The sequence below is a fragment of the Gymnogyps californianus genome, chromosome 2, assembly GCF_018139145.2.
Source record: "Gymnogyps californianus isolate 813 chromosome 2, ASM1813914v2, whole genome shotgun sequence".
NCBI lineage: Eukaryota > Metazoa > Chordata > Aves > Accipitriformes > Cathartidae > Gymnogyps > Gymnogyps californianus.
The window spans coordinates 135,718,533-135,744,002 of NC_059472.1; the positions used below are offsets into that span (position 1 = coordinate 135,718,533).

A 25,470-nucleotide genomic window follows, 5' to 3' on the forward strand; every position below is an offset into this window, starting at 1 on the left:
TGCTTTTTACGCAGAAGTCAAAACCTGAGCAATATTTGTGTGTGTGTGGAAACCTGTCTAAAAGTGAAAAAGGATAGCTTGAGCTCTGCTGTTAAGAGATTTTCTTGAGGGTGAGAAGGGAAGTGGGCCGTGCAGCGGGCAGGTGTGCCAGGGCCTCCTCTTGACTCCGGGAAGTGGGCCATGCACGTGATGACACGGGGAAAAAAACCCAAACCAAAACCAAACGAAGAAACCCCCCAAAGCAGCCCGATTCAAAGCGAAAGAAGAAATCCGAGGCTTTCCCCAAAGCAGCCTTCAAGCCCCCCAGCGCCACGGGGAAGCGAAGCAAGGCCGCCGGGCGCAGTTAAAAGCCCGAGCGCTGCGCCGCGCCGCGCCCGGGAGCCGGCGCCGCCGCGGTGCGGGGAAGGGAGGGCGGGAGCTCCCCGCTGTCAGCGCACCTGCAGCGGCGGCGCGGAGCGGAGCGGAGGGCAGCCGGGCCATGGGCAGCGAGGCGGGAGGCCCCCGGGCGACCGCGCCGGGGCAGCAGCTCCGCGCTCTCTTCTACGCGCTGCCGCCCGGCGAGAGCTCCTTCCGCACGGTGGAGGAGGTGCCCGACTACGTGGAGAAGGTGAGAGTCCCCTCCCTTCCCCTCGCAGCATCCTTCGCCGTCCCCTCCGCCCACCCTGCGCGCAGCTGCCGCCTGCCTTTTTTCAAAAGCCGCGGGCGGCCCAAGGAAACGAGGTCCGCGAAAGGGCACCTAAATTAAGATCAAATACCTTGTCTTCCTCTGACCGCTTTCACTCCTGGGCTCTCTGTCTGCAAGCTGCCTATGTAACCGTGCACTCTAATGTGTTTTAAATGAAGGCTCAGATGCTTTCTCCTGGTACGAGGAGCTAAAGTTTTCAGAGAAGGACCCCAAATATCTGAGGGTTGATGCTAACATTGTTCAGATTGTCAGTGCTGCTGGATATAGAGACAGCAAACTGAACTGAGTAAACCAGAAAATGTGATGCTGTGTTTGGCTATTACGGTTCTTAAAGCAAGCAAAAAGTCAGGTCTCTGTGCCCTTAAGGCGAGTGCTACAAGCTCAGTCAAAGAAAGAAAAATAAAAATTTCTATTTAAAATAAAAAATAAAGATTGTTTAAGAGAATTGAGAACAAATATTTATGTTGGGACAGTGCTGTCTCCTAAAGCTCCAAGGCAAGAGTACAGAGGTCAGGGGTGAGAACTCCCTTGTCAGCAGGCAGCAGCATATCCCTCCCTCCCCTCCTGCCCTGCCAGCTTATCCACTTCCATGAAGGTACCTTTGCTCCCTTCTGTCCTACCTATTGCACATATCTTGGCACTCTGCTCCTGCTGAACCTGCAACCGATGTGAGCTTTTCATGGAGACAGCAGATAAACACTGTTTTACCCTTGTCAAAGTAAATTCAGTCCAGCTTCACTGAAGATCCACACTTTTTATATGAGTTCTGGTAGTTCTGACTAGCTCCCCTGCCAGGGAAGCCTTGGACTGCTGTGCAGCAGCTGCTATTGGGCTGCAATGGGGGTGTCATCGGTTGCGCAGAGCAGTGCGGCACTGTCGGCAGCTTTCTGGGAGTCGTAGTATGCAGCAGCCCCTTGCTGATGGCTGTTATCAGCAAACATTGCCCTTTTGGATAGGGTAAGCAGACAGCTGCTGCAAACCCAGCCTGTGCATGCAGTGTCTGGTCGATGGACTGCTTTCCTCAGAGGCATTTTGCAACTAAGCTATAGTGTCATGTTTGAGGAAGACTGCCTAGAGCTTGACAGTTTTGCCTAGTCAGCTGATCTCTCGCTCCAGCTCTATCTGTTGCCTATCTCAATCCCTTTTAGTGTTGCCACATTTCCAGCCGAGTATCATTCACTTTCTTGCCAGCAGCATTCCCTAACATCCCTGGGCTTTCTTCTCCTGTGCAGACCTGTGCAATATTCAGCTCAGACCTCGGCCAAACCTGGAATTTCTTTTACTGGGCACACAGCTGTAAAAGTTTGTGGAAGGATTCTTAATACTTCTTCGCATTACAAAAGTGCCTGCAGGCTTCTGCTGTTGTAGAGCACCATTGTGATAAGTTTGTAAGGGAATATATACCTCGCAAAAAAACTACACTAAAAAAAGGTTTCCCGTTACGGTTATACTTTCCTATAATTGCCATCTTGGGTTAGTTGTACTAGAATCCCCTCCTAGTGCATTTATTGCCAGAACAGATCTTTTAATGCTTGGTTAGGTGGGTGTGTAAAAGTCTTTTAGTGGTGTAACTGTCTTAACTCTATGGCTTTGGTCTGAGCTTAGGCAGTGTTCACACCTCTTCTTCTGGCCATGTGTTTGTGGGCAGAAGGTAACTATCTACAGTCCCTCTCCAGCTGCTTGTCATTGTTTATTTGACCTACTAGTCTGGCAGCTTCTCTTGGACTGTTTAGGGAACAATTGCAAGAGGAGCAGATCCATTGGATACAGCAGGGCTAGATTTAATAGTGGCCTGATGAGTCATTCAAGGGGGGCTTGGAGTGGTGACCCCTTGAGTTGGTACAAATACAAAAGTGGATGTCTGAGCCCAACACAGAACAAAACATTTCTAGTGTAGAGCTGGTAATAAATGAAGGACTCAGCTCAAATAATTCACTCTAAAAGACAGTAATGATGATGCGGGTGTGAAACAAACTACTGATTACATTAGTGTCCTCCTAAACAGTGTTCATTTGTTTGGCTTTTTTCTGAGACACTGTATAGAAGCGGGATTTAGATCTCAGCTCTGTGATCTATCGTGTATCAGGTGGATGAAGGTATTTCTAGTACATTAGATCGCATGGCTACAGCTGGGGGGGTATGCACCTTCCAACATTAGGCAGGCGGCAGAACCTCCTAATTCGCTCAAATATTCATGCTTTTAGTGATCTGCAAAATTGAGCACTTCGGTGATTTACAAAATATATGCACTTCATAGGAGTAGCTCCTTTGAGCTAGGGTCAGCTGTGCTGTTACATCTGGGCAGCAAATGACAGCAGTGGGTGAAGCAGCTCTGATTTTGAGAAGAGAATAACTTAGCTTAACTTGTGTATGTTCTGGCTGCGGTTATATTACTTCCATTTTCAGAGGCAGGACAGCTCCCAGTCCCTGCATCATGCTCTGTATGTTGGCAGAGCTGTATGTGAAGGCCACAAGTCCTGTTTAAAACATGAGCTGATCAGCTACCAGTGACTAGTAGCAAAGATCTGCAGTAGTGCCCAGGGAAAAGTCACCCTTCCAACTAATGTCCAAAATTCTGGGAAAAGGGGTCCAAATCCTGGACCACAATCATAGAATTTATTTTTGTGCGAGCTTTTGTCATGTAGAATTTGAAACCCTTGACTTTCCCGTATTTCTAGGAAGAGAAGAGAAAGTATAATCAATTTTCTTTCTCCAGGGCAGAACGTCCTGACTCTTACAATGTATGTTGATGCTTGCCCTGTCCTTTCACGAGCATCCTCTTTGCTACGGATATAAGATTATGCTCTGCATGCTCTGTTTTTTTTGATTCTCTCATAATCTACAGATGGGCAGATGGAGTGCTGCTTTTTGCTTGCCAAATACGGTTTTCATGAACAAGAACAACTTCACTTTGCTCCTTGCTACGTTCTGAAATTATCACTTGTGCTCAGTAAAGACTTTCATGAGTCAGAGTCAGGAAGAGAGCACTGTTCCTTTTGCTGAGAGCCCCAAAATTAAATCTTTAAATTTAATAATCACTGTTTTTCTTTTCTATTTACTCTCTGCTTTTGCAAGCCTAAAGATTAAGTTCACATTTACACTCAATTCACATTTTAGGCTTTGCTTCTAAATAATGAGGCACAGAACCTTCGTATTTAGTTTTACATGAAAGTTGAGATTCTTATAAGGACCTGGGACTTTAAGAAAACAGAAACTGTTTCAAGACTTGCAATAAAATCATGAATTTATGCTGAGTTTCAACTGAGAATATTATTTTTTGCAACTGTATAAAGCACAAACTGATTTTAAATGGTCCTTTGCATTCTGTAAGAATTGGTTACTTATAAGGGAACCCCTCTTACTCAGTGCTCAGAGTAAGACTTTCAAGTTATGTATCAGTTATTCAAATAAACCACAAGCTAATGCAAATCTCCATTAAGTATTTCTGGTGATGGGTGAAGAGAAAGAAACTGGAAACAGAGAGAGAGTAAAACATTTATAGACCAGAAGATATCAAAAGGATCCAGCTTGTGTGTCTGACCTGTGATGCCAACAGTGGCTATTTCTTAGCTTTGTGCCATTTTGTTTGTAGGGGCAATCCTTGAAAACTTTTGCAGAGCTACCTATCCTCAACGGGTTCCTTAAATGTCTTCATTGTCATTTTAACTTAAACAAAAAAGGGGGGAAAAAAAAAAAGTAATGGTTAGGCTAGTGAGACTATAGTCTGTCTTCCTGACTGTCTCCGTTTTTCCTGAATTATTTTCATTATCATTCTGCTGTCTTACATCTCATCCTTAGACTGTAGGCTGTTTGGAACAGGGAATGCCTTTTCCTTCTGTTTGTACGGCATCTAACACGGTACGATCCTGCTCCATGACAATAGCTATTAGGTGTTATGGTCACATAAATAATACATACTAGTCTTGACATAGTTGATCCCTTTGATCTGCTTTGGGCAAAGCTTAATGTGGGTGTGTGGGAGAGAGGTAGTAATTTCTTAGATACTAAGAGGTATGCCATAAATCTTGCCCTTCGCAAGCTTCTTCATGGGCAGGAGGTTAAGGCTGTCTGAATGTTTCTCTATCCTCCTTGCTATGACACTCCCTATTTGTGAGTCAAAAAGTGCTGTCAAATGCTTGGCTGTCTCGCAGCTTCACAATGGGAAGAAACTATTTAATGAAGTCAATGGGAGAGAAGTTATGTTAGTGTGTATTAGTATAAAGTCAAGTGTTTTATCCGTTTCAGAGGTTGCTAGGTAAAGTGAATCACCACATAGAATACAGGCATCGTATATTTCCTATTCACTATTTTCATTTCATGAATAAAGCATCCCACTTTTTCTGTCCTGAGCCCATTCAATTTGCTGGGCAGCTTCTGCTGTTCCGTAACTGCAAACTGCCTGTAGTCTGTGCTAGATCTGGCTCCTAATATTGCGGTCAAATGTTTCTTAGTTGTTCTTAAGACCCTTTTTATCTCTGCTGGAATGTACAGCTGTGGCCATCAACCTTTGTTTGATAAGTTAGGAATCTGTTCTTTAATTATATCAATTAAGAAAAGTACATTAAAATTCTTGTCTACTTAGAAATGAAGCAGCTAGAGCAAAAGAAGGAGTATTTATATTTTCCTAGAATGTTTCAATGATTTCAAATGGAAGGTTGTGGGGTTTGGTTTTTATTTCTTTGGATATTTGAAATCAATAATAAATAAATAAAGATTTGCCACATTGGTTTTCTTGGGTGCTGTTTAAGCTTTATCCATAGGTCTTCCTTTGCTTTCAAAGTTTTTTTTAATCATCAGTTAGTGCGTTTCCCAAATAGGCTTTTAGATACCTAAAATGGTGTTAAAGAGCAAGCTAAGCATCTAAATTAAAAAGTGCCATGTTGATGTTAATCTCTGTTCATCTGTTATTGTAACCTAACCCTGAGCTGCTGAAGTTTATGAACTTTCACATTTCCTAGATGCTATAAATCTCTTGCTGCTTGCATGGTTTGAATCATCCAATTCTTCTTCGACTGAGCAATCTGGTCTATATCCATCTTAGTCTCTTTAGTGTCCCAGCCTGGTAGGAATTCCCGGATCATATCTCACTTGGCAACAAAAATGAGCACCCTCCAAAATGCAATGGCATTTGCAGAGGCAACATGGTTCTTCCATTAAAATGTATAGGCAGGAGCAGCCTCTCTTTTACAGCAGTGCAGTTCGGAGGGTTTCGGTCTGTGAATCTATATGTGTTTGCAGGTCATTTGAAGGGGGCAGCAGAAGACTTAGCAGGGCAAGTTTAGCAGTGTGATGCCTCCCATAATGGTGCAGAAAGGCTCACTGGTCTTGCATTTCTCTTACCTTGCAAAACATGGTGGGAATTTTATGCCTTAATACCACCAAGAAGGAGTTATCTGAATGTCTCCAAGGTCGCCTAAAAGTTTTCTACAAAGCAAGGGAGGTAGTTGAAGGAACATTCACGTGCACAGAGATCTGATGCAAGTAAAATAGCTCCTTCCTATTTTCCTTGCCACAGGTCTTCTAGATTTTGGTGGTGGTGGCTGATATGCTGCTACTGCCTTGTCATTCCTTCCATCCATGAAGCGCAGGGACTGTTAGGACTCTGGTGTCAGTAAAAAAACATATGCTCTACCAATTAATGTTATTCAATCTTTTTTTTTCTTGCCTATGCTGATGAAAATTTGAGAACAGCTGTAACAATCTTTCTCCACTGATGAAAAATGGTGTTGTCACAATAATGTTATCGGTCCTACCACTAGTCACAGCCATACTTTTCTCTGCTGGGTGCTGCTGTTGTGCGTTTTCAACTTGCCAGTTGCTCTGGGATGCAAGATGGACAGTGTGAATTGAATCCTAGACTGAAGCAGTGTTGTGAGTGAGAAATGTTTCAGTCTTGCTCATCATTATACTTTTCTTCAGAAAGGCAGAAAATTATTTTACAGTTAGTACAACCCAAAAGAAAAAAGGGAACATTGTATCATTGCTACTTAGTCTGGAAAGAGAACATGTTGTATGGCCCAAATCGGAATGGGCTGCATAGTTACTGGGTTCTCTGATGAAAAAGCATGCAGAAGAGCTGTTGCTATCTGCAGCAAAAAGCATGGCAACAGAAATGCTGAGCAGAAAGAAACTCACTTTACTATGTCTTTCAGATAATATTGTTGGATGCCAAATTCAGTGGCTGAACACATTCAAAAACTGCTTACATATCAAATCGAAAGCAGATTCTGTTTTACCTTGTGGCTAGAGGAGTCCACAAATGTTGCTGCTGTCATTGATTTACTTGAATACAAGAAATATGAGTTTGGAAAGACTTTTGTGTTTTGTTTTGATGCCATTTAACAATTTATGTGCAGAAGATACAAAATAAAATAATATGGGAGCAGGTTAGTGCGCTGGATTTATGCTGGTGTTGTGGATTAAATGGTAGCCTTGGTTGTTCTGATTCGTAAGGTCCATGTGGAGCTTTATCATAGTAGTAGCTAGCAAGGTGCCAGCCAACCCGAGAAGCATCCGGCTGCGTAAACTGCTGTTAGGAAAGGTGGATCTAATTCTATTTGTGTTGTGACTTTTTCTTCAAACTATTTTTCAGAGTATTCCATTCTTCATTGCTTTTATTGGGCTGGAGTTTGCTGTCAGCTGGGTTCAGAAGCATAAGCTGTCAGGTCGGATCAATGATGGCATAAGTTCTCTTTCTTTAGGTATCCTGTCTCGACTGCCAGAGTAAGTATATGTGTTATATTAGCTTAAGATTGTTTTTTAATCACTAAGAAGGAAGAAAAGAGAATTATATTTTGAAGTTGTTATTGCTAACCCAAAATGATTAAACAAGGCATCTGGATCTTACTTTGCTAAAATGAAGTTGCATACAGAGTGTAAATGTCTTTCTAATCTGTAAGGCTAAATATGATACTGGCAGGATATTTCCCAGCTCCAGTTACATTCATCTATATTTGATCTTGGCTGTCACCTTTTGCTGATTCTGGGACTTCAGCTGACTTGACCGTATCTTATGTTAGAATGTATGTTAAAATCTGAGTTTTCTTTCATTAAACTTCAGAAAGAAGAAAACAAAACAAAACAAGTCCATTATTTTCATTAGCCTTTAAAAATAAAATTGTGTGCATATAGCCAGATTGATAGAATTGCGAATATGTATGTGATCCAAAGTTCTTTGAACTCAGTTGTAATCTTGTGTTTGACTTCAGTGGATTTTAATGCCTGAGAGAATTGTTGCAAACGTGATCATCTAATCTGCTCTCCAATGTAAAGGCCATAAGATTTACCTGAATTAGTTCGTGGTGAACAGAATTGTGTTTTAAAGAAATATCCACTGTGGATTACTAAATATCGAGTAACAGGGAATCCAGCAAATTCTTTATATAAATTGCTCTAAGTGTTTTTCAGGAGCTCTAATTACTTTTAAGGAATATCATGTTTTAGATCTGCCTTTGCATGATATGAGCTTCCAGATGATAGATTTTTGATTACATCTTTTCTGTTAGAATGGGATTACATTTCTATTCCCCATGTATGAATTTACAGATTACTATCAAATTGCATATAATCTGTTCATTACATGCAGAAAAGTTTCTATTATTTGAATTTGACTATATGGTGTATTTTCAAGTCTTTCAGTTATTTCCACAGTCTTTTCTGAATCCTCTGCAGTTTTTCAGCCTTCTTAGTGTTGATGTCTCAAGTGTACTCCATATTTCAGAAATTTCTCCATCAGTGCCAAATAATGAAGTCATTTGTTCTCTATTTCTACTTGTTGTTCCTCCCTTTATATATCCCAGGTCCTTTGAGCCATCCTTCATCCCCAAATATTTTTTTTAGATTCTGTGGCTTACATTCCTCATTCATAGGCAATATGTTCTTATATTTGGCCACACAGAAAAATATGGACATTTGGTCGTCCTGAAATAGTTTGAATCCATGAAATATCTTTGTTACTTAGAGATCCCTGTTTTTTGTCACTGCAAACTTTACTAGAAATCTTCTCTTTCAATCCAGGTTATTGATAAAATACATTAGAAGAGTACAGCAACAAAGAAATTATCCCTTCTGGCGAGTAGCACCCATTTTCTGAAATGTGTAAATCACCCACTTTGTAATCTATTGAACATTTGACATTTACTTGATTTTTTTTTTTTTTAAACTTTCAAATCAAGAAAAGTTTTGACAAGGTCTATGTCTGTGTCTTTAAATTAGGTACAAAGACAACTTGTGATGTATTATGTTAGTTATCAGTAGTAAATATCATGGATGAAGCCTTTTAAGGAGTTTGGTAGATAATGTCACTTAGACACTCTCCCAAACTCTTCATATATCTGCAAATAAGAGGCATGAGCTTTCAGCATGATAAATTTTCAAACATAAAGTAATGTCTTAAAACATAAAGTAATGTCTAAGTTATTTGAGAATTTCATGAAGCTATTTTTGCAACTAGTGTACAACCTATATTCAAACCATTTTGTTGCTTTTAATATGACTTGTGAGCATGATCTTGAAGGAGAAACAATAAATTTTTCATTCTATTTTAAGCTGTAATAAATTAAATATCAATACATTAGACTTGTGTGCACCAACACACAACCCTGATAAAGGCTTACTCTAGTTTGCATGCAGCTAATATTGAAATAGTTCAACTGTCGCTTCTTCAACTTAACCCACATTTTCTAGACAGTCATACACTTCACAAGTTTACCATGCTAAATACTTATTTTTTTCGTCTGAAATATTCAGGACTGATTAAGTTAAACAAGGGGACTGAGATACATGTAAAGTAAGTTTGAATGGTTTTGCGAGGCCTTTTGGCTTTATTTTAAGAATACTAAAATACTTCAGATGCACGTATTCCTGGAAGAAATGCTTGCTAAGAAAACTAGCGTTGTGTGTGTGGAACACAGCTTTGCAAGGTGCTGAGTACTTTTATTATTTTGGCACTCAGTACTTTGCTGCAGAATTTGGCTTGCAGGCTATGCAGTTTTCTTTTGGATAAGAATTATTTTGCAAGATTGTTTCAAATGAGTGAACCAAATGATCCTTAAGGACACAGACTTCACAGGATCAGGCAAATCTGCAGGATTGGTACACTTATTCATTGCTACACCAGCACAAGAAGTCTCTTCCAGGTCACTTGTGCGGCTCTCATGGCTGGAAATACAAGACAATCCTCAGCAGTTCTTTCCAAAAAAGAGTTCTGTAAAGCTTTTAACTTTCTGGCTGAATGTGAAAGAAGCAGGCAAAATAAAGACTTCCTAAACTATTTAATCGCATATTAATATCCCAATTCTAATGGTGACTGCTTAGTGTAACATCTCTTCTGTAAGAGGAGTTGTGAATAATAGACTGGCTAAAAAGACATGAACTGAAAAAACAGAACAGTTTACCCTTCTGTCTTCTGCTTCCATGGTGTGAAAGAACTGGGTCAGGAAAAAAAAGGGGAAAAAAAAAAAAGAAAAGCACATGCAAAATCTATTGCTAAGACTTTCACTTCAGTCTTGCCCTTTCAGGCAGAAAAAAGGTAGGGAAAGCTGACAGAAACTGCTAAAACAATATTTCAGCAGAACCCACAGCATCAGGGGAAATAGTAGTGCAAATCATTAACAGCTGAAGGTTAGATTAACACACCATTGATTGTATCCTCTCCCAGGGACTAATTTTCATTTTCTCAACTAGCAGCAATGGTTTGCCACTTCCTTAAAAAATCTGTGGTTGAATCTAAAATGGTGGGCTTCAGTCTATTAGTTAGAATTGAAGCTTCAGATGCATCACTGCAAAGAGGTCTTTACATTTAATGAAAAAATTAGGAGTCACAGACCATATTCAGCCTCTAAGTATGTTTTTCCATTTCACAGCCTGTATAACAGAAGTACTGCATATCTTGAGGGAAAACAGTATTTATTCAGTGTTTCTTACTTCATTGTTGGAGAAAATGTAAATCATAAATTGTTGATATTCATATGCCAAATATTAAAAATGTAGGTGTAAGAGGAAAAGTCTAATCAGACAAGGCAATGTGTTTTGTTTTTAGTCTTATTAGACTCAACAGCATGTAGTAAGTTGAATTGCTTTGTGCATACATATCGTCTCTTGTAAAATAGCCCATACGTTTCTTAAATATAATTTTCCCTGCCTCAATGCATACTATACATTCCTCTGCATGTATGAATACTAAATGTTATATGCAATGAAAAGTAATTTGGGGGCAAGGGAGAAACTTAAATTACTAAGCTTACTCCCAGCATCCTAAATGTTGGTGGTTAAAAAATTTCTGAGAACTTTTATTCTAAATAAATAAATAACTTTTCTAACTAACCATTGCCAGGAGACTTGAAATGCTGCTTTAAAAATATTCTCCCAAGAGAAAGTTTATTTTGGGTATAAATATCCACTATACAAGTACGTGCATTATTTCATATTGGCCCATTTCTTCTTTTAAAGCAGCAGAACATAAATCAAATCAAAAAGTGTTTGGGGGATAACTGAGGTAGGTACATTTTCAAACTAGTTGGGAAAGTCTCCGTTCTTTATGGTCATGCTCAATTGCCAATTTTTAGTGTTCAACTCTGCAACACAGTCATACAGTGTGTGAGTGTGTATATATATATGTCTAACAGTTTTGTCAGTCAAGTCTGCAATAAACTTCTCCATTTCTAAAGAGAACATTACAATTTGTATACATTATTTACTTTGGTTTTTGAAACAGAGGAGATTAGAGTTCTCTGAAGTCTTGAACATCAGAAAGGAATGAGAAAGTGCTTTTTGATTAGTTCATGCTATTATGCATCTTAAGATATCTGCACATCAGCAATAATTGAATCAAAGGAGTACAAATCCTGTTTCTGCTGTAGACCAGCGTATTCACAGTTTTGTACGTCATCTAGATTTTAAATAATCTTTTTCCAGAAGTTAGACTGAAGAGGCAGTTTCATGTACATTTTAGACCAGCACTGCTGCCAAATGAAGCACCTTTGACTGACTTGTACTTCTGGTTGCTCATTCCTGCCTCTGCACCTTCTCTCCCCTTTTGCCAGTATCAGCATTTGTGTTGCCCTGTGGTGAAGTGGCCCAGGAAGCAGGTCCAGCACACCCCCCCCCCCCATCATATTAACCTCCATCGATTCTTACTATGGCTGTGCAAAATCTTGTGCTAGCAAAAGAAATAGGCTTGGAAAAAGCAGTCAGGGGTGCAGGACAAGAAATACTCAATTCTTTTGTAGCATTACTGAGTTATCTGCTTTAAAACATATGTAAAATTGCAATCTGAAACAAGAAGTTTTCAATTCTTAATAGCAGCAATATGCAGAGCCGATTAGAATACACTCGGTTCAAGTTGGTGCAAGCAGTTCACAACCCTGTGTAACTGGCAGTGTCCTATCAGAACACAAAATACTTGCCTGCCTGGATTTGTCCATTTAAAGTATGTCCTGGTTTCCTGAAGTATCTACTAGATACTTCACGTATGACTATAGAAAATTATAATCTCATAAATTAGTGATTGCATCTCTTAGAAGAAAATTTGATACATGCGGTTTCTCGTAAATTATATTTTCACTTCAAGACTTATTAGGTACATTTTTTTTCTCCACATCTGTTTGACTAAGGCTTTGGACAGATGTTTATTTAGAGCATGGTCAGATGTGTTGCTTCTGATCCAGCTGCCCCCTCAGATCTGCCAACATAACTGCACATTTAATTGCTCCCTAACCTGGTCCTGACAAAGTGATCCAGCTAAAAGCAGAAACAAAAGCCCCCCAAGAACTATAAAAGAGGTGTTTAAGCTCAGCTGCATTCATTTTGACAGAGCCAGGTCAGGGAGCAGCTATGCATGCAATTATGCTGGCAGGTCTGAGGGCTGGTAACCACCACACTTAGGGCAGTGATGAGCAGATGGGGCCAAACTGGAAAGGTAATCACTTAACCTGGTTATATAGCAAGTAAAGCTGCTGTGCCGTGCCATGCCATGCCCCTAAACCAACCTAACTTCTGGTTACTGCACTTCTGTCCTTCCTGTACTCATTTACATAGTCCTCCCTTTTTCTTGTGTTGGTTCAGGTGCTCATCTGATCCCCTGTGGAGTTATTTCAGCTCACTGTGGGAGAAAAAAGGTATTTGTTTAAGGCAGAGACACAGGCAAGCGAGTAGGAATGGGGCAGCCAAGAGCTGTCAGGCTCTAGGCTCAGGCTCTACTGAACCTGCAGTCACGACCATGCCTGCAGCAGCTAGCTATGGCAATTTAAGACACTACCTGTCAATAGATGTTTCCAAAAAATAGGATTTTAATAGGTAACAAGCCTGAAGAGACAGAATCTACTCACCTCCCCATTCCTCCCACTCTCCAAGTAGCACTAGGTAGTTATATATTTTGTAAGAGCACGCTCCTGGCTGCACTGTCCCATACACACCGCTAATTGTTCCCACATTTTGCCAAAGGTCACAGCCCTCACAGCTCTGTCAGAAGAACAGGTTTTGAAATAACTCACTAGTAGGTAAAGCAGTCAGAGTAGGATAAACAGTTTCAATAAGGGGGTAGTGCTGTGCGGCAGGAGCTGGTAGCATTTTCAGCAGGCAAACCTGACTCTGGAAGGGGATTTTCTAAATCAGTTCAGTTAAGCTCATGGCAGTGACTGTCTACATGAACAGTCTTTGTTTGGTCTAATTAGGTTTTTTTGGCCTGGTTTGTCATTGAGGAATTGAGTGGAACTAAATCAGTAAAAGTTAGGATAATTAACCCACACAAGAGTTACTATCTTCTCACTGCGTCAGTTTAACACAGTTTTATAAATTTGGTGTAAATCATGCTGTGTCCTCAGGCAAGTCCAAATCCAGCTGTGCCCAGTAAAGATGCTAGTGCTTCCTGCCTGCTCTCAGGTGCTCATCACTGTCTCCCCAATCCCCTGTTACCATCTCCACTTCTCTCAGTGGTGAGTCCTTCCCAGGCATAGCAGCAGCATTGCCTTCAGTGGTTTAAACTGTAGAATTTTGTTACCCTGATTCATTTTGTTTGAAGCAGGCTGGAGAGCACGCATGTGGGCAGAGCTGCTGGCAGAGCACAAGAGTACCAATGAGCAGCTCTAGACAGCCTGGCATGTGTGGAGTGCTACTTTTTGGTGATGACTAAGGAAAGCTCTGAGCCAGAGTTTAAAACTCTGGAGTTTCTAATGAAATGATGTATAAGCTACTAAACATTAAAAGGAAAGATTTGGGAGAGAGACTTGGGAGAGTCGGGATGTTCTCAAACTAATTGACTGAAACAACTGGTAGTCCCTACCTACCGTAATGTTCTAGAGATTGCTGTATTTCACACAAGCCTGTCAGGGAGCCAATTACTCTTTAGGTTGTAACCTCTTACACAGACACAGCTGTTTGCAGAATGCATATTTGTCTACATCCTTAGTATTGCATCATTGCCTTTTTCTATACAATGGGGCCAGTAAATGGCTCGGTGATTGCCTGTTCGTGAATCTCAGAGCCCAGCTTTGCACTTGCCATGTCTTTAGAAACAAAGACAAGCTGTCAGTGTTTGTTCTCAAATATACTAGTGCTCTTCTGTGAAAGTACAGGCTGTGAACTGAGTATACTCTTATTGGAAATATGTTATTAATTAAGTTCAGTAGTCTCTGTAGCTCACAAAATATACCAATTTCTCAAACCCATTAAATGTTGTGTAGATTTTTATTCCAGGTTTCTGTATTTTTCTTTAAGATAAATTGTGGCAGTTTGCACACATTTTGAAAAAACTCTAAGGAACTGCTTCTGTGTAGAGTACCCTTCTGACTGAAGCACTTCTCTGTTAAAAGATGCATTAAGCTTAAGTCAGGATTCCACTAGATGGAGCACAGGGGTAGCATTTTTAGAGCTGGCCAACCTAGTTTCCTGGGTCAACACCTAGAAGTTATGGAAACTGGGGGAAAATGTCTCTTGATGATTCTGTAAATCAGTGTTACAGATCTGAAAAGAATAGACTCTCACCACTGTGTATATCACGGACAAAACCAAACTATCATTTTAAAAGTTCAGAAGTATGATCAAAGCGGTTCAATAGAAATTCTTGTGTAAATATTCTTCCTCATTTCCTCATTTGATGTGCTATGATGTCTCACTGAAGTTATTTCACTATATTTTTATAGACCATAGGAACAGTCATCTGTTACCAGTTCCTTTGTTCTAGATAAATTCAGAAGAACTAATCTGAGTTGAATAGAATACCCTTTTTTCTTTCCTCATTACTTCTGTTTATATGTCACCTTTGAGAATATTATAGGCTTGTTCCTAATCTAACTGAAACTGTAATGCCAATTTGCTGACTTCAGTGGAACAACCAAGTAGGAGAGATCAAAATCAGTCCCTCTGTTGGAAAAAGGTACTAAGTAAGCATTTGCATTACACTTATATGGTGCTATTTATACAAATATTGAAAAGTCAGGTCTGTTGCCTCGCAGAAGACAACGTTCTAGAATATCCCAGTGTTGTGTGTCCTGAAGTTACTGGAACAGAATTTACTGCCCAGTGTGCTGGGCAGGTATAAATAGGTCTAAAGAAATATAACTTTCGTTCTCATAAAGGAAGAAGAGTAAGCTACAATGCCAGAAGCTCAGCTGTACTGAAGTTTTTAAACTAGGATTTATAATCTTTTAAAGATCACATGTAATTAAATTTACCAGAAGACCTTGCATAAACTTAGGGCAAAATGTGTTATTACTATGGATTATATCACTAAAGGCAGTGGAACTTCTCATGAAAATATTTAAGTTGTGCTGGATTTTTAATTGATTGCTTATTTATGTATGAAAGAGCAAAGATAAACAACAAGTGACTTGAATTATATAGGCAGGACTTGGACTTAAGTCAGTGTTATGCTTTTTTATTATTTTGTTCTTTTCCTTCCAAAACCTGTTTCATGTTTTATTCCACCCACTACTGTAAATTAATATTAGTCTCTTAAATTAGAGGATAAAAAGTGAAGTGCAACAGGAATAGGTTTGGTGAAGAAAAGGTCAGCTCTGTCAGACAAAACGTTATGCAATACTGCGTACAATACAGCTAGTAGGGATACCAAACTCACTTCCATTTTACTTCATTTTGCATTTGATAGGGTTTTTTTCTCCTTTAGGACAACAGGGGATTTGCATTATTTAGGCTAAAATGCTAGAGAAGAAAGCCATACTGAGGAAGAGGAGAGGCTTTGATTCAGCTTTTGTGTCTGGTGGGAACATTTTCTCAAAATGTAGGTGCTATTTCCTGTAATCAAGGGCTTTCCAGAGCCTGATAATCATTTCCCAGCTGTATCATTTTGGTGAATTATTTTTTAGCCTTGGGTTATTTCATGACTGGTTTTGCATATTAAGAATGGGAGAGGATCATATTCATCTTGATGATAGAAAACAGGGAATAGAACTCCCACAGCTCCCTCTCCCTTTCCTTCCACCTTGTGGAAAGTTTGGCTTTGTGCTAAAGCGTGAAAAAAGCCTTGACTGCAGTATGTCAGGCATATTTCAGCTCGATTTGTGTCAACCCTAATAAGTCAGCTGACAAGGTAATAAATTGGGTGTCTGTTCAAGACCTGGCACCTGTACAGGAAATAAAAGGGGATTTCAGTTGCAGGAGGTTTGCTTTGTTTTGCAAATGGACCTTTTCTCAAGGCTCCTCTACCTCTTCCCCCCTTCTCCTCTTTACTGAAATCATGTTATCAAAATGTTTATTTCAGTTGTGACTGGAGCCAGTTTTTCATCTGGAAAAGAAAGCCCTATGAGTATCCTTGGAAATGGAAATCCTTATGCTTTCCACTCTGAAACAAAGGCTTATGGAGCATTTAATTATTCGTGTATCCTGCTGTTATATATATGGTCTGAATAATTTCAAATTATTGAGTAGAAACTGCCTTTGTTCAACATTTTGAAAGTTTACATTCATGTAGTCTGAATCAAGCTAGGAAAACTGAATTTATTTAACCTAGGGAAACTGTATTAGTAATACCTCACTATTTTTAATGATAATATAACCTTGTGACCAGGGTGTCTTAACATGTTTCCCTCTGTGTCTGACCTCCAAGGATGCAAGTCTGTTAGAGCCCTTGAGAGCCAAGCTTTTGTAGGTCCAGCTGTAGAGTTGTGTTTTTAGCTCAGGGGCCCCAGGTCGGTTCCCAGTGTGACGCGAGGTGGTGACTGCAATAGTGGCAAGAGTGGAGGCGGTTTCCGTGGGTTCTTCACTTTCATTACACAGATCTTCCTCCATGCTCAGAAGAGAGACAACAGCTACTGTCTCTGACTGTTTTCCCTGTTGGTGACTGTCCTGGGCACCATGGAAGAGGTTTCCTAAAACTTTGGTTTCAGGCTCTAAGGCTGATCTGTGAGTTGGAGGAAGCAAAACAGGGCCTTGTATTCTTTGAAATGGGCAGCTGCCTTTTCTTCCAATTGAATTTCCTCCACCTTTTCCCTCCTTCATTATCCCGTAGGGATCTACCATAAGTAGATCTTCATTTCCACATGGAGAGTTCATCTCCTAGAATTTCCTTCTTGGACTTTTTTAATTAGAGGAAGTGATAATCTGACCCAGTGGAAGGAGAAGGGGGGAAATGGTTTATTAAAACAAATATTATCACCTTTGAGTAAAGTATGTATGAACTTTAGAAACAAGGAGACAAGAACTCGCTCTCAAAGTCAAAACAGTTGCCCAAGTGCATACTTTGCACATAATAAGAAAATTTTCAGCAGAAATGTTCAAAATCCAAGAAGATAAATCTATGCAATGTATATAATAAGGTTTTCTATACAGTCTGTCTGTTCTAGGATTTATTACTCCTTATGCAGAGGATTGGACTAGATGACAAAAGTCTTACCTATCCGCTTCTGTCATATTTATGGTTAAAACCTAACATTTAAATGAAGAAGAAGTTTTCTTAAGTTCTCTTCAGTATTTTCAAGAAGTGAAAATGGAACTTGAGGGAGAAAAAAAGGGGCTATATAAACCTTTAAAACTCCAAGTGAACTTTCAGAATTGTAATTGAATGCAAGCTCTGGACTTTCCTATCTATCACACTGTAAATTTTTAAAAAATACTTAGCTAAGCAACTCTTCTTTCTCCAACACTGCATAGTGATATGATGGATTACTCTAAATTAATTACAGTAATCAGCTAGTGTTATGTGCTGTAGAGTTGTGAGTCAAGCATGAAGGAAAGAATGTACAGCAAATTACATATATAAAAAATGTGTTGCAGGGTTCGCTCAAATTTTACACCTTGGCCTCAGCCTGTGGGAAAAAAAAAGGACTCGAGGGTGAAATACTGAAAGCTGATCAAAAATGGAGGAAATGTACCAGTTCGCATATCTTTGGATGTACTGCAAAGGCATTATATGTTAATAAAAGCAAAAGAATAAAGTAAGAAAACAGTACCTAATAATAACTGATGCTCTGTGTTGCAAGAGGTGTTTTAAATTTCCTGGTCATTGAAAAGATGTTAAGAAATGCCCATTTCTATATATTTGAATAATATCAGCTCCCTTCTGACCTGTTGTGAAAGGGATTGAGAATTTATACTGAACTTTACAGATGCCTCATGAGGTGAACTGCAAAAATCTGGTTGGACACACATAATCTTCTTTAAAAATATTTATAGAACACAGCTCTTATGAAAATTAAACATGTTCCAGGTGTGTATGGTCCAACTTCTGGGCATAGCTAAGTTGCTTTTGAAGTGGTAGATACACCTGTCATTGCTAGTCCAGAGAAATTCTTCATCTGCCAGCTGCTGAAATGAAACTTCATGGGTTTTGTTGTGTTTTGGTTTTGTCCAAGAGAAAAACTGGGATGATTGTAGTAAAGGTAGGAAGGAGTTGCAGGTAAGATGTGGCAGCTGGCTGTGGAAAAGATATTAGTTCTCTTCTTCCCAAGCAGCAACTCCTTGTAATGCTTCAGCTTCTCAGGATAAAATGGTGGATGTGATACTATTCTGCTTGCAGGCTAGTATTGGGAGCTTGGGATTTTCAGCTGATTTTGTTTGTCATTAATAGAGAAACTAGCAGCACAGAAGCTCAAGATGTTTCCTTCTAGCCTTATTCAAAACACTGTTATGGGAAGAGGTGCTAATGCCAGAAGTATAAAAGCTCTGAATGGATGTCGCTGCAAAAATATGGAGGTGACCGCAAAGTTCAGTCGTAGTATGGGGGATGGTTCGCAAGCTGAAACAGCCATGTTCGCTGAGGTTCCCTCATGTTTCACTACAGCTACCCAAAAGGACAGGACATGGCCAGACTGTTTTCGGGGATGTTTTCCAGATGTGTGAAGGAAGGCTTTAGAGGAGAAGGAGTATAATGTGTCCTTTTTTAGTTTTGCAGATTCAAGTATTTTTGGGGCCATGCTGTAAACTATATAAAATAATCTAGCTGAAAAAAAGGCAAAAAAAAAAAAAAGGCAGGGTTTGGGAAGAAGTACCATTGAGAAGTGGCACTGAGACAAGAATGAGCAGACATGGACAGAGAGATGCATGGAGACTCTTTTAGCTGATTTCAACGTAAGGTGAAGTTCCAGGTGAGACTAAAGTGAAAGAGAGATGTTGGTCTGTGACTGTCTTTCAGCTGAGGTTTTGCAAGGCTTTGACACCTACGTGCAGTTTGTTACCACCTCTATTCAAGTAGTGTCTGGCAGGTGTGCCATTTGCAATCTCCATTTGAAGTTCCCTGAATTTAAATCCCTCAGTCTTCCTTCAACCATGAATATGATTTATAGATTTCTAAAATCTTGCACAACTTTGCACAAAGGTGTTGTCCTGCTGATAATTCCTCCACCCCCCAAAAAAATATACCAGCAGCAAAACATCTGAGAACTAGATTAGTTTTTTCTGTGTGTAGATGATGGTGCTGATGATAATCTTATTTCTGACTCTCAGGCCCTAAACTGGGGTGCATTTAATCCATTGATATATAAAAAAGGATATGTGTGACTTTCCTACAATTAGTATCTTTTCCCTACTTTTTTTTCTGCTTGCTGCTTTTCAGAGGCTGCCCCAGTTCAGTTCACCACAGTCCCACAAACATTTTCAGCAACACAGCAAAGGAGGGTAGCAGGAGGGGATGTGAGGAAGCTGCTGCAAATCATGCTGTGGACTACTTTCTTGTACAAAAATGCCAGTTTAAATATACCTCAATCTGCACCTGAGGCACCATTTCACAGCTACCTAAGCCAATTGTCACCTGGGCCACCCCAGTGCCCACGGCCTCTCATCTCTCATGCTGGGGTTAACGCTTCCTGATCTGTCTAAAAACTCACCCAGCAAAACCAAAGCAATTTGTTTGGAGACAGCTCAGCCTCCGAATCAGTGAAATGAGGTGGGAGGTGGTGGGACACTGAGGAGAGTGTGTGGCTGTGGGCAACCCAAATTTGTATTAACCTGAACAGCTGTGGAGAGTTACCCCTGGATCTGGCCTGCCCATCCCAGAGCTACTTTCTTTCTCCTTCTCCTGGTCTCAGCACTGACCTGTGTTAGGTCACGGGTAGCTGCTCACTCCCTGTAGTCCAGGAACTCGGCAGCAATAAAAGTTGCTGTCTGGTGGCTTTCCTGCCTTTGCAAATTCATAATTTTTTCTCCCCCTTTCTGGTAGTTTTGCCATTTTTTTCTACCAATTGCCCTTTCCCTTTGTTTCAAAGGCACTGGGCTTCGTCTCCTCCTGCTGCATTTATCCTCTTTTAAAGTGAAGTTAAATGATATGCTGAGCAGATCGAATATCTCACTGCTCCCAAAAGTCCTGTCACCTCCCATGCCCTTCCTTACAATGGAAATAGTCAAGGTATTTTAATGTCATACATTAGTGTTTGAGCATAATTGCTGCTATACTTCAGTCACTTCTGACTTGTGAGTTAGTAAGGATTCGTTTCTTCCAGATTTGGGAGAACAGGAACACCATAGCACCTGCAGAGTACAGGAGTGCTTCAGCCTTTGAGCATGCCTAATGCCACAGCACGGGTGGTGAGTGGGTGAAGGTTGGTTTTAAAAACCTCATAGACCTTAAGCAAAGGTTCCACTGAAGTCAATAGCAGTATTACTTGACAGAGGTTGCAGAACTTGGAGACTAGTTTTGTGTTACAAAAAGACTCCCATCTGATAAATGGTAAGTATATAGTAAAAAGGTTCTGTAATTAAAGTTGACAAAATTATTGATAAAAGTTTTTGGATCTCTATTTCAGTGTTTTATTCAGAAGTGTTGACTTAATTAGTTATATCTACGTATGGAATAACTACAGACTCATTGAACTGCCCTGGGACTCGCCATGGACATGGTATTTGACACTTCTGGGAGTGGACTTTGTATACTACTGCTTTCATCGCATAAGCCATGGTAAGAGTTAACGAGTTTTTCATGTATTAAAATACAAAATTTATTAATTATTTTTTAATAAAATTAGGTATTTGGTTTTGTTTCTATACTTAATCTATTCTAAGCATATATAGCTGCTCTTCTTCCCAAGGATTAGCAAAGACTCGCTTTTATTTTGAACGTGGAAAACAGTTTATGCATCATACTCTGTATAATAAATGTGATTTTGTACAAAGAGGGAGTATCATTTTGAAAGCAGTACCACAGCGAAAGTGAAGTATCATAGGAAAAAAATAGGAAGTACATAAAAACTTAGGGTTAGTATCCCTATATGCCTCTATGAAAAAATACAGCACAGTACAGATAACTATTTCAAAAGAACCTCATGGATGTGTAAAATGGAGAGCAGTAAAAAGCAAGGTGGCCAAAATAATGACAGGACAGCTGCTAACTTCATCTGTTTCTGTGTGTTTCTAAAAATCTTTTTAAACACTCAATCATTGTTTAATTGGTAAATGAATAAAAATGTTTCTATACTTTATATGTATATGGACATAGCTATACATGTATGAATAAGGTATTTTAGAAATCCTGTCTGCAATTAGCACTTGACTACATAAATGCGAGCCTTGCCTTGTTTTTTTTAGAAGTACATTTTTAACCCTGCTTACTTTTATACATGAAAGAGAAAAAGCACAGTTTAGAAAGGATTTAACTTTTATTTATTGTAACAATGGAGCCCGTGTTAATCATGCCAGTCATTTCTGTACATATATGTTGTGAAGATGTAATAATATCGATCCCTATGTGTCTGTCTTGTTACATATTTCTGTTCTATAATGACAGCGTATTTTTGCTCTAGCCTTTTATATCCTATCTGAAAATGCAATAACACTTTCTATCAATCCTAATTTTGAGCCTGATCTAAAGTCCGGAGCAATGAAATAAGAATCTTCCTGTTGTTTAAGAGACTTTGGACTGGGCTTCTCAAGGCAGAGCGCCCACAGCTCGCAAAAGCTGTGAGATCTAGTAACAATAGTTTATATAATGCGCTTTCAGAAAGGGAAAATGTTTTGATGCCAATAGGTCAGCGGAATATATGCAAGTAGGTAAGAAAGGAGCCTGAGCTGCTGCGGGGAGTGGGAGGGAGGAAGGGTCCCTCCCCGGGTGGGGATGGCAGGCAGGCGTGAGAACAATGCAGGGTGGGTGCAGGGGGACAACAATGGTGGGGGGACGGGGCGGGAGGTGAGGAAGCAAGGGGAGCTGGAACAATGCGGCGGGGGGGACATCGCGGCCGGGAGCTGGGAGCCCTGCGTGGGTGTACGCGAGACTGGGAATACGCTTCGCAAACAATGACATTAACAGTGTTGGCAGGGCTACAGCCTCAGGCTGAGAACTGGACCAGAGCGGGAGGCTATTCCTGCATTTTAAAATAAAAATAATTGCCTTCCAGTGTTAGAAAATCACTAGCCTGGCTGTGTTTTCGCTGGAGTCAGTGGTGAAATTCGCACTGGCAGAGAAGCGAGCAAGGTTAGCTCCATGCTCTCTAATGCAATTGCACGTATTTCTGTTCCTGACGTATTTCTGTTCCTGCAGCAACTTTGCATTTACTCTCATCTGTTTTTCTATATTTTGAGGGGATTGCACACTTTGAAATGAATCTCGCTAGCAGTTTTAGAATTAAAATCCAAACCAATTCTGTCTATATGTAATAGAGTTGAGGAAACTGCATAAGAAAATGCTTCTCTTGTCTTAAGAAGGTCAGCGCTGAGCTATTGTATAAATGATAATTTACTCTTCTTCAGGTTACAGAAATATTGTTTGCTCTTAGGTCTGTGCTAGTCAGCAGGGGACTGATGCAACATTGTAGAAAATCACTCTAAATGGAGATTTTAGATTAACCAACGCTTTTGTCTGGTCAAGCAATGATGAAATCCGTAGCACGGCAACACAGCTGCGAAAGTCGGCTGCTTTGGAAGTTGCTAAGGAAATTTAAGTGTAGGAGATGGTTTTAAAAAGTAAAATGTAAACTCCTGAAAAATACCTTTGCGCTTTGAGAAGCCAGGGCACTGGAACAGTCTCTGGTACAAGCAGACAAAACACACCCTTGCGCTAGAAAGTGACAGGGCCTGGTGATTCAGGCTTGGATCCTAGAGCAAAGTTAAAAATTAATAGCACATGTATATCCCAGGAAATTCAAGCTGTGTGGGCTTATGTGTGGGGATGTAAATAATAGCACTAATTGTTTCAAACTGGAAAACTAAAATTCAGATACATTTTGCAGTTGTTTCTTAATACTTGATATAATTTTGATTCAAAGAATCATCATCATCACGTAGTTTTTCCTGTCTCCAAGAAATAATTTGATAACTCAAACCCCTGGCTTTTTACTACCTTATTTCATGTTATCCATGCAATAATTGGATTGTCCATTCTGCTATTTGAATAAAGTCTGAATCGTTACAGTTTTTAAAGTTTCTTCTGTAGCAGAAACTCTACTATACAATATCAAGTTTTTACTCAGCACTTGGGAAGCTATTTTTTCCTCTTCACTATATGTGTGTAATAGCTATTATCATAAACTAAAGTTATACAGCAACAAGAGGAAGTATTTTTAGGTGTGATCTCATTTTGCAAAGGATAGAGTTATTCTAAGTATGTGCTTGTATTTTCCATTGTTTGCAGTAGCCACTAAAAAGTTAGAAAATAAAATGTTTCACCACTTATTCCAGCATTCTTCTGGGCCTGATCCAAAAGCCATGGCAGTCAATGGGAGTACTAAGTTAGCCACTGCTTTTTCTCCTGGTGTTGTAATGAATTTATAAATCAATGTAACTTCTCCCTTTGTTTCAGTAAAAACACCCATTATGGGTGTACTACTAAGAAAAGTAAGCTGTAAAATCACAGGTTTTATTTTAATTTTTTTCAGGGAAGGATATGTGTGGGTTTGAGGGATTTTTACCAGATATTTTAATCTAGCATACATGGATTACTCCTCAAGTTTCCTCTCCAGGTGCAGAGTCCTTGCAGAGTTACTCCTGCTAGAAAGGGGGATTCGGTGGTCCCAGAGCAGTGCCGAGCCCTAGCCGTGGTGCAGCACACCCCTCCCCGCGCCCTGGCCTCGCAGATACTCCTGTTGCAGATATATGACAACGGCAGTAAGGAATTTGGAGGCTCTGTAAACTAATTTCTTCAGCAGCCACACCTTTTAATCAGGGGAGGAAATCTAGAGACTTCCAGATCCATGCAAAAACAAGAGAGACGCTCTTGTGCGGAGCCCAGGTCCCAGCTGTGGGGCAGCGGGGGGTTTCGTGGCCGGCTCTGGTGCGGGGGGCTCTGCCGGGCCCAGGGGCACCCCCAGTCTCAGCAAGGCCCTCAGCAGCGGCTGCGCTCTCAACCCCATGCCCCAACAGGGGATAGTGGGGAACTGTAAAACTCCGGTCCTCTGTGTAAGGGAGTAGTTTTTAATCTACGCTTCCCGGGGGATTGTGTCCTGCAGAGCAGTGTGGTTTTCTGTCAGCCAGGGGACCCTCCTCTCCTCTTTCGGGCTCTGGAAGAAGCTGTCCAAGTCTGGCAGCCAGCAGGTTTAGAGAGCCTGTCTCTTTTTAACGGCAACTTCCAACACCTCTTCTTTTGTTCTCCTTTACTGCTGGGGAATTTCCATTGCTTCAGTGTCCCTCCCCTCAGACAACCTGGGAGAAGCGAGTTTCCTTCAGCAGAGCCAACCTCCGCAGCAGCTGCATTGTTCTGCCAGGGCCGCGGCGGCCCGTGTCAGCCGCTCGCCCCCATTGTCCGCTGGCGGCTTCCAGCTGCCCTGTGGGATACGTGACACGGTCCCTGTCAGCGAAGGGCCGAGCCAATATGAGCTGATGGTTTGAGTTATGTGCAGAGGTCGTAAAATAGACCTCAACTGATAAGTATATCCTCGGCAGATTCCCCAGCTGCTACATAAAATTTTGAGTTAATGATGTGTCTCTTAATAATTCTGAGTTTATTTATGGTGGATGAGAAATAAGCCTTCTGCTACGCCAGGGGTATTCTGGAGCAATAGACTCCAAGCTTCTCAGATTCTCCCACCCCACAGGACTGACCTTTTGGCCAAAGCCAGCTTCTGAAGGGTCAGAGGACAAAGAAGAAACCCTGAAAACTCACTTCAGCTTTGTCCCTCAAAAGGCCATGCCTCGGATCTGTGGCAAACTGTCTCAACTGAGGATGTTGAGGAGGTTTTCTTTCTAAGATTTCTAAGAATTGGAAGCTTTGTGAACTTTTGATCTCCTTTTTGTAAAGTTTTTAAAAAAGGGGGTTTCTCTTAGCCATGACTTACATTGCTTCTGCCTCTTCTCCCAGTAAGCATCTTTTGTTACAGTTTCATAGAACAATTTCTTCAGCAGCAGAGCTGACTTCAGAAATTCCTGGCCGCTCTTTCCTACACCATGCTGCAGTTCACCATCCACTCAGTTCTTAA

The 25,470-nt window shown here is 40.5% G+C and overlaps 1 protein-coding gene across 1 annotated transcript in view; it reads left to right on the forward strand.

The window, feature by feature from the left end:
• The first annotated feature begins 478 nt into the window (after positions 1–478).
• The window catches only part of AGMO (alkylglycerol monooxygenase), a 198,427-nt gene continuing 173,435 nt past the window's right edge, over positions 479–25,470 (forward strand). Inside the window, 5 exon segments of the mRNA XM_050890926.1 lie at positions 479–630; positions 632–724; positions 5,238–5,241; positions 7,278–7,408; positions 20,875–21,026. Coding sequence (XP_050746883.1) covers positions 479–630; positions 632–724; positions 5,238–5,241; positions 7,278–7,408; positions 20,875–21,026 — 532 coding nt within the window.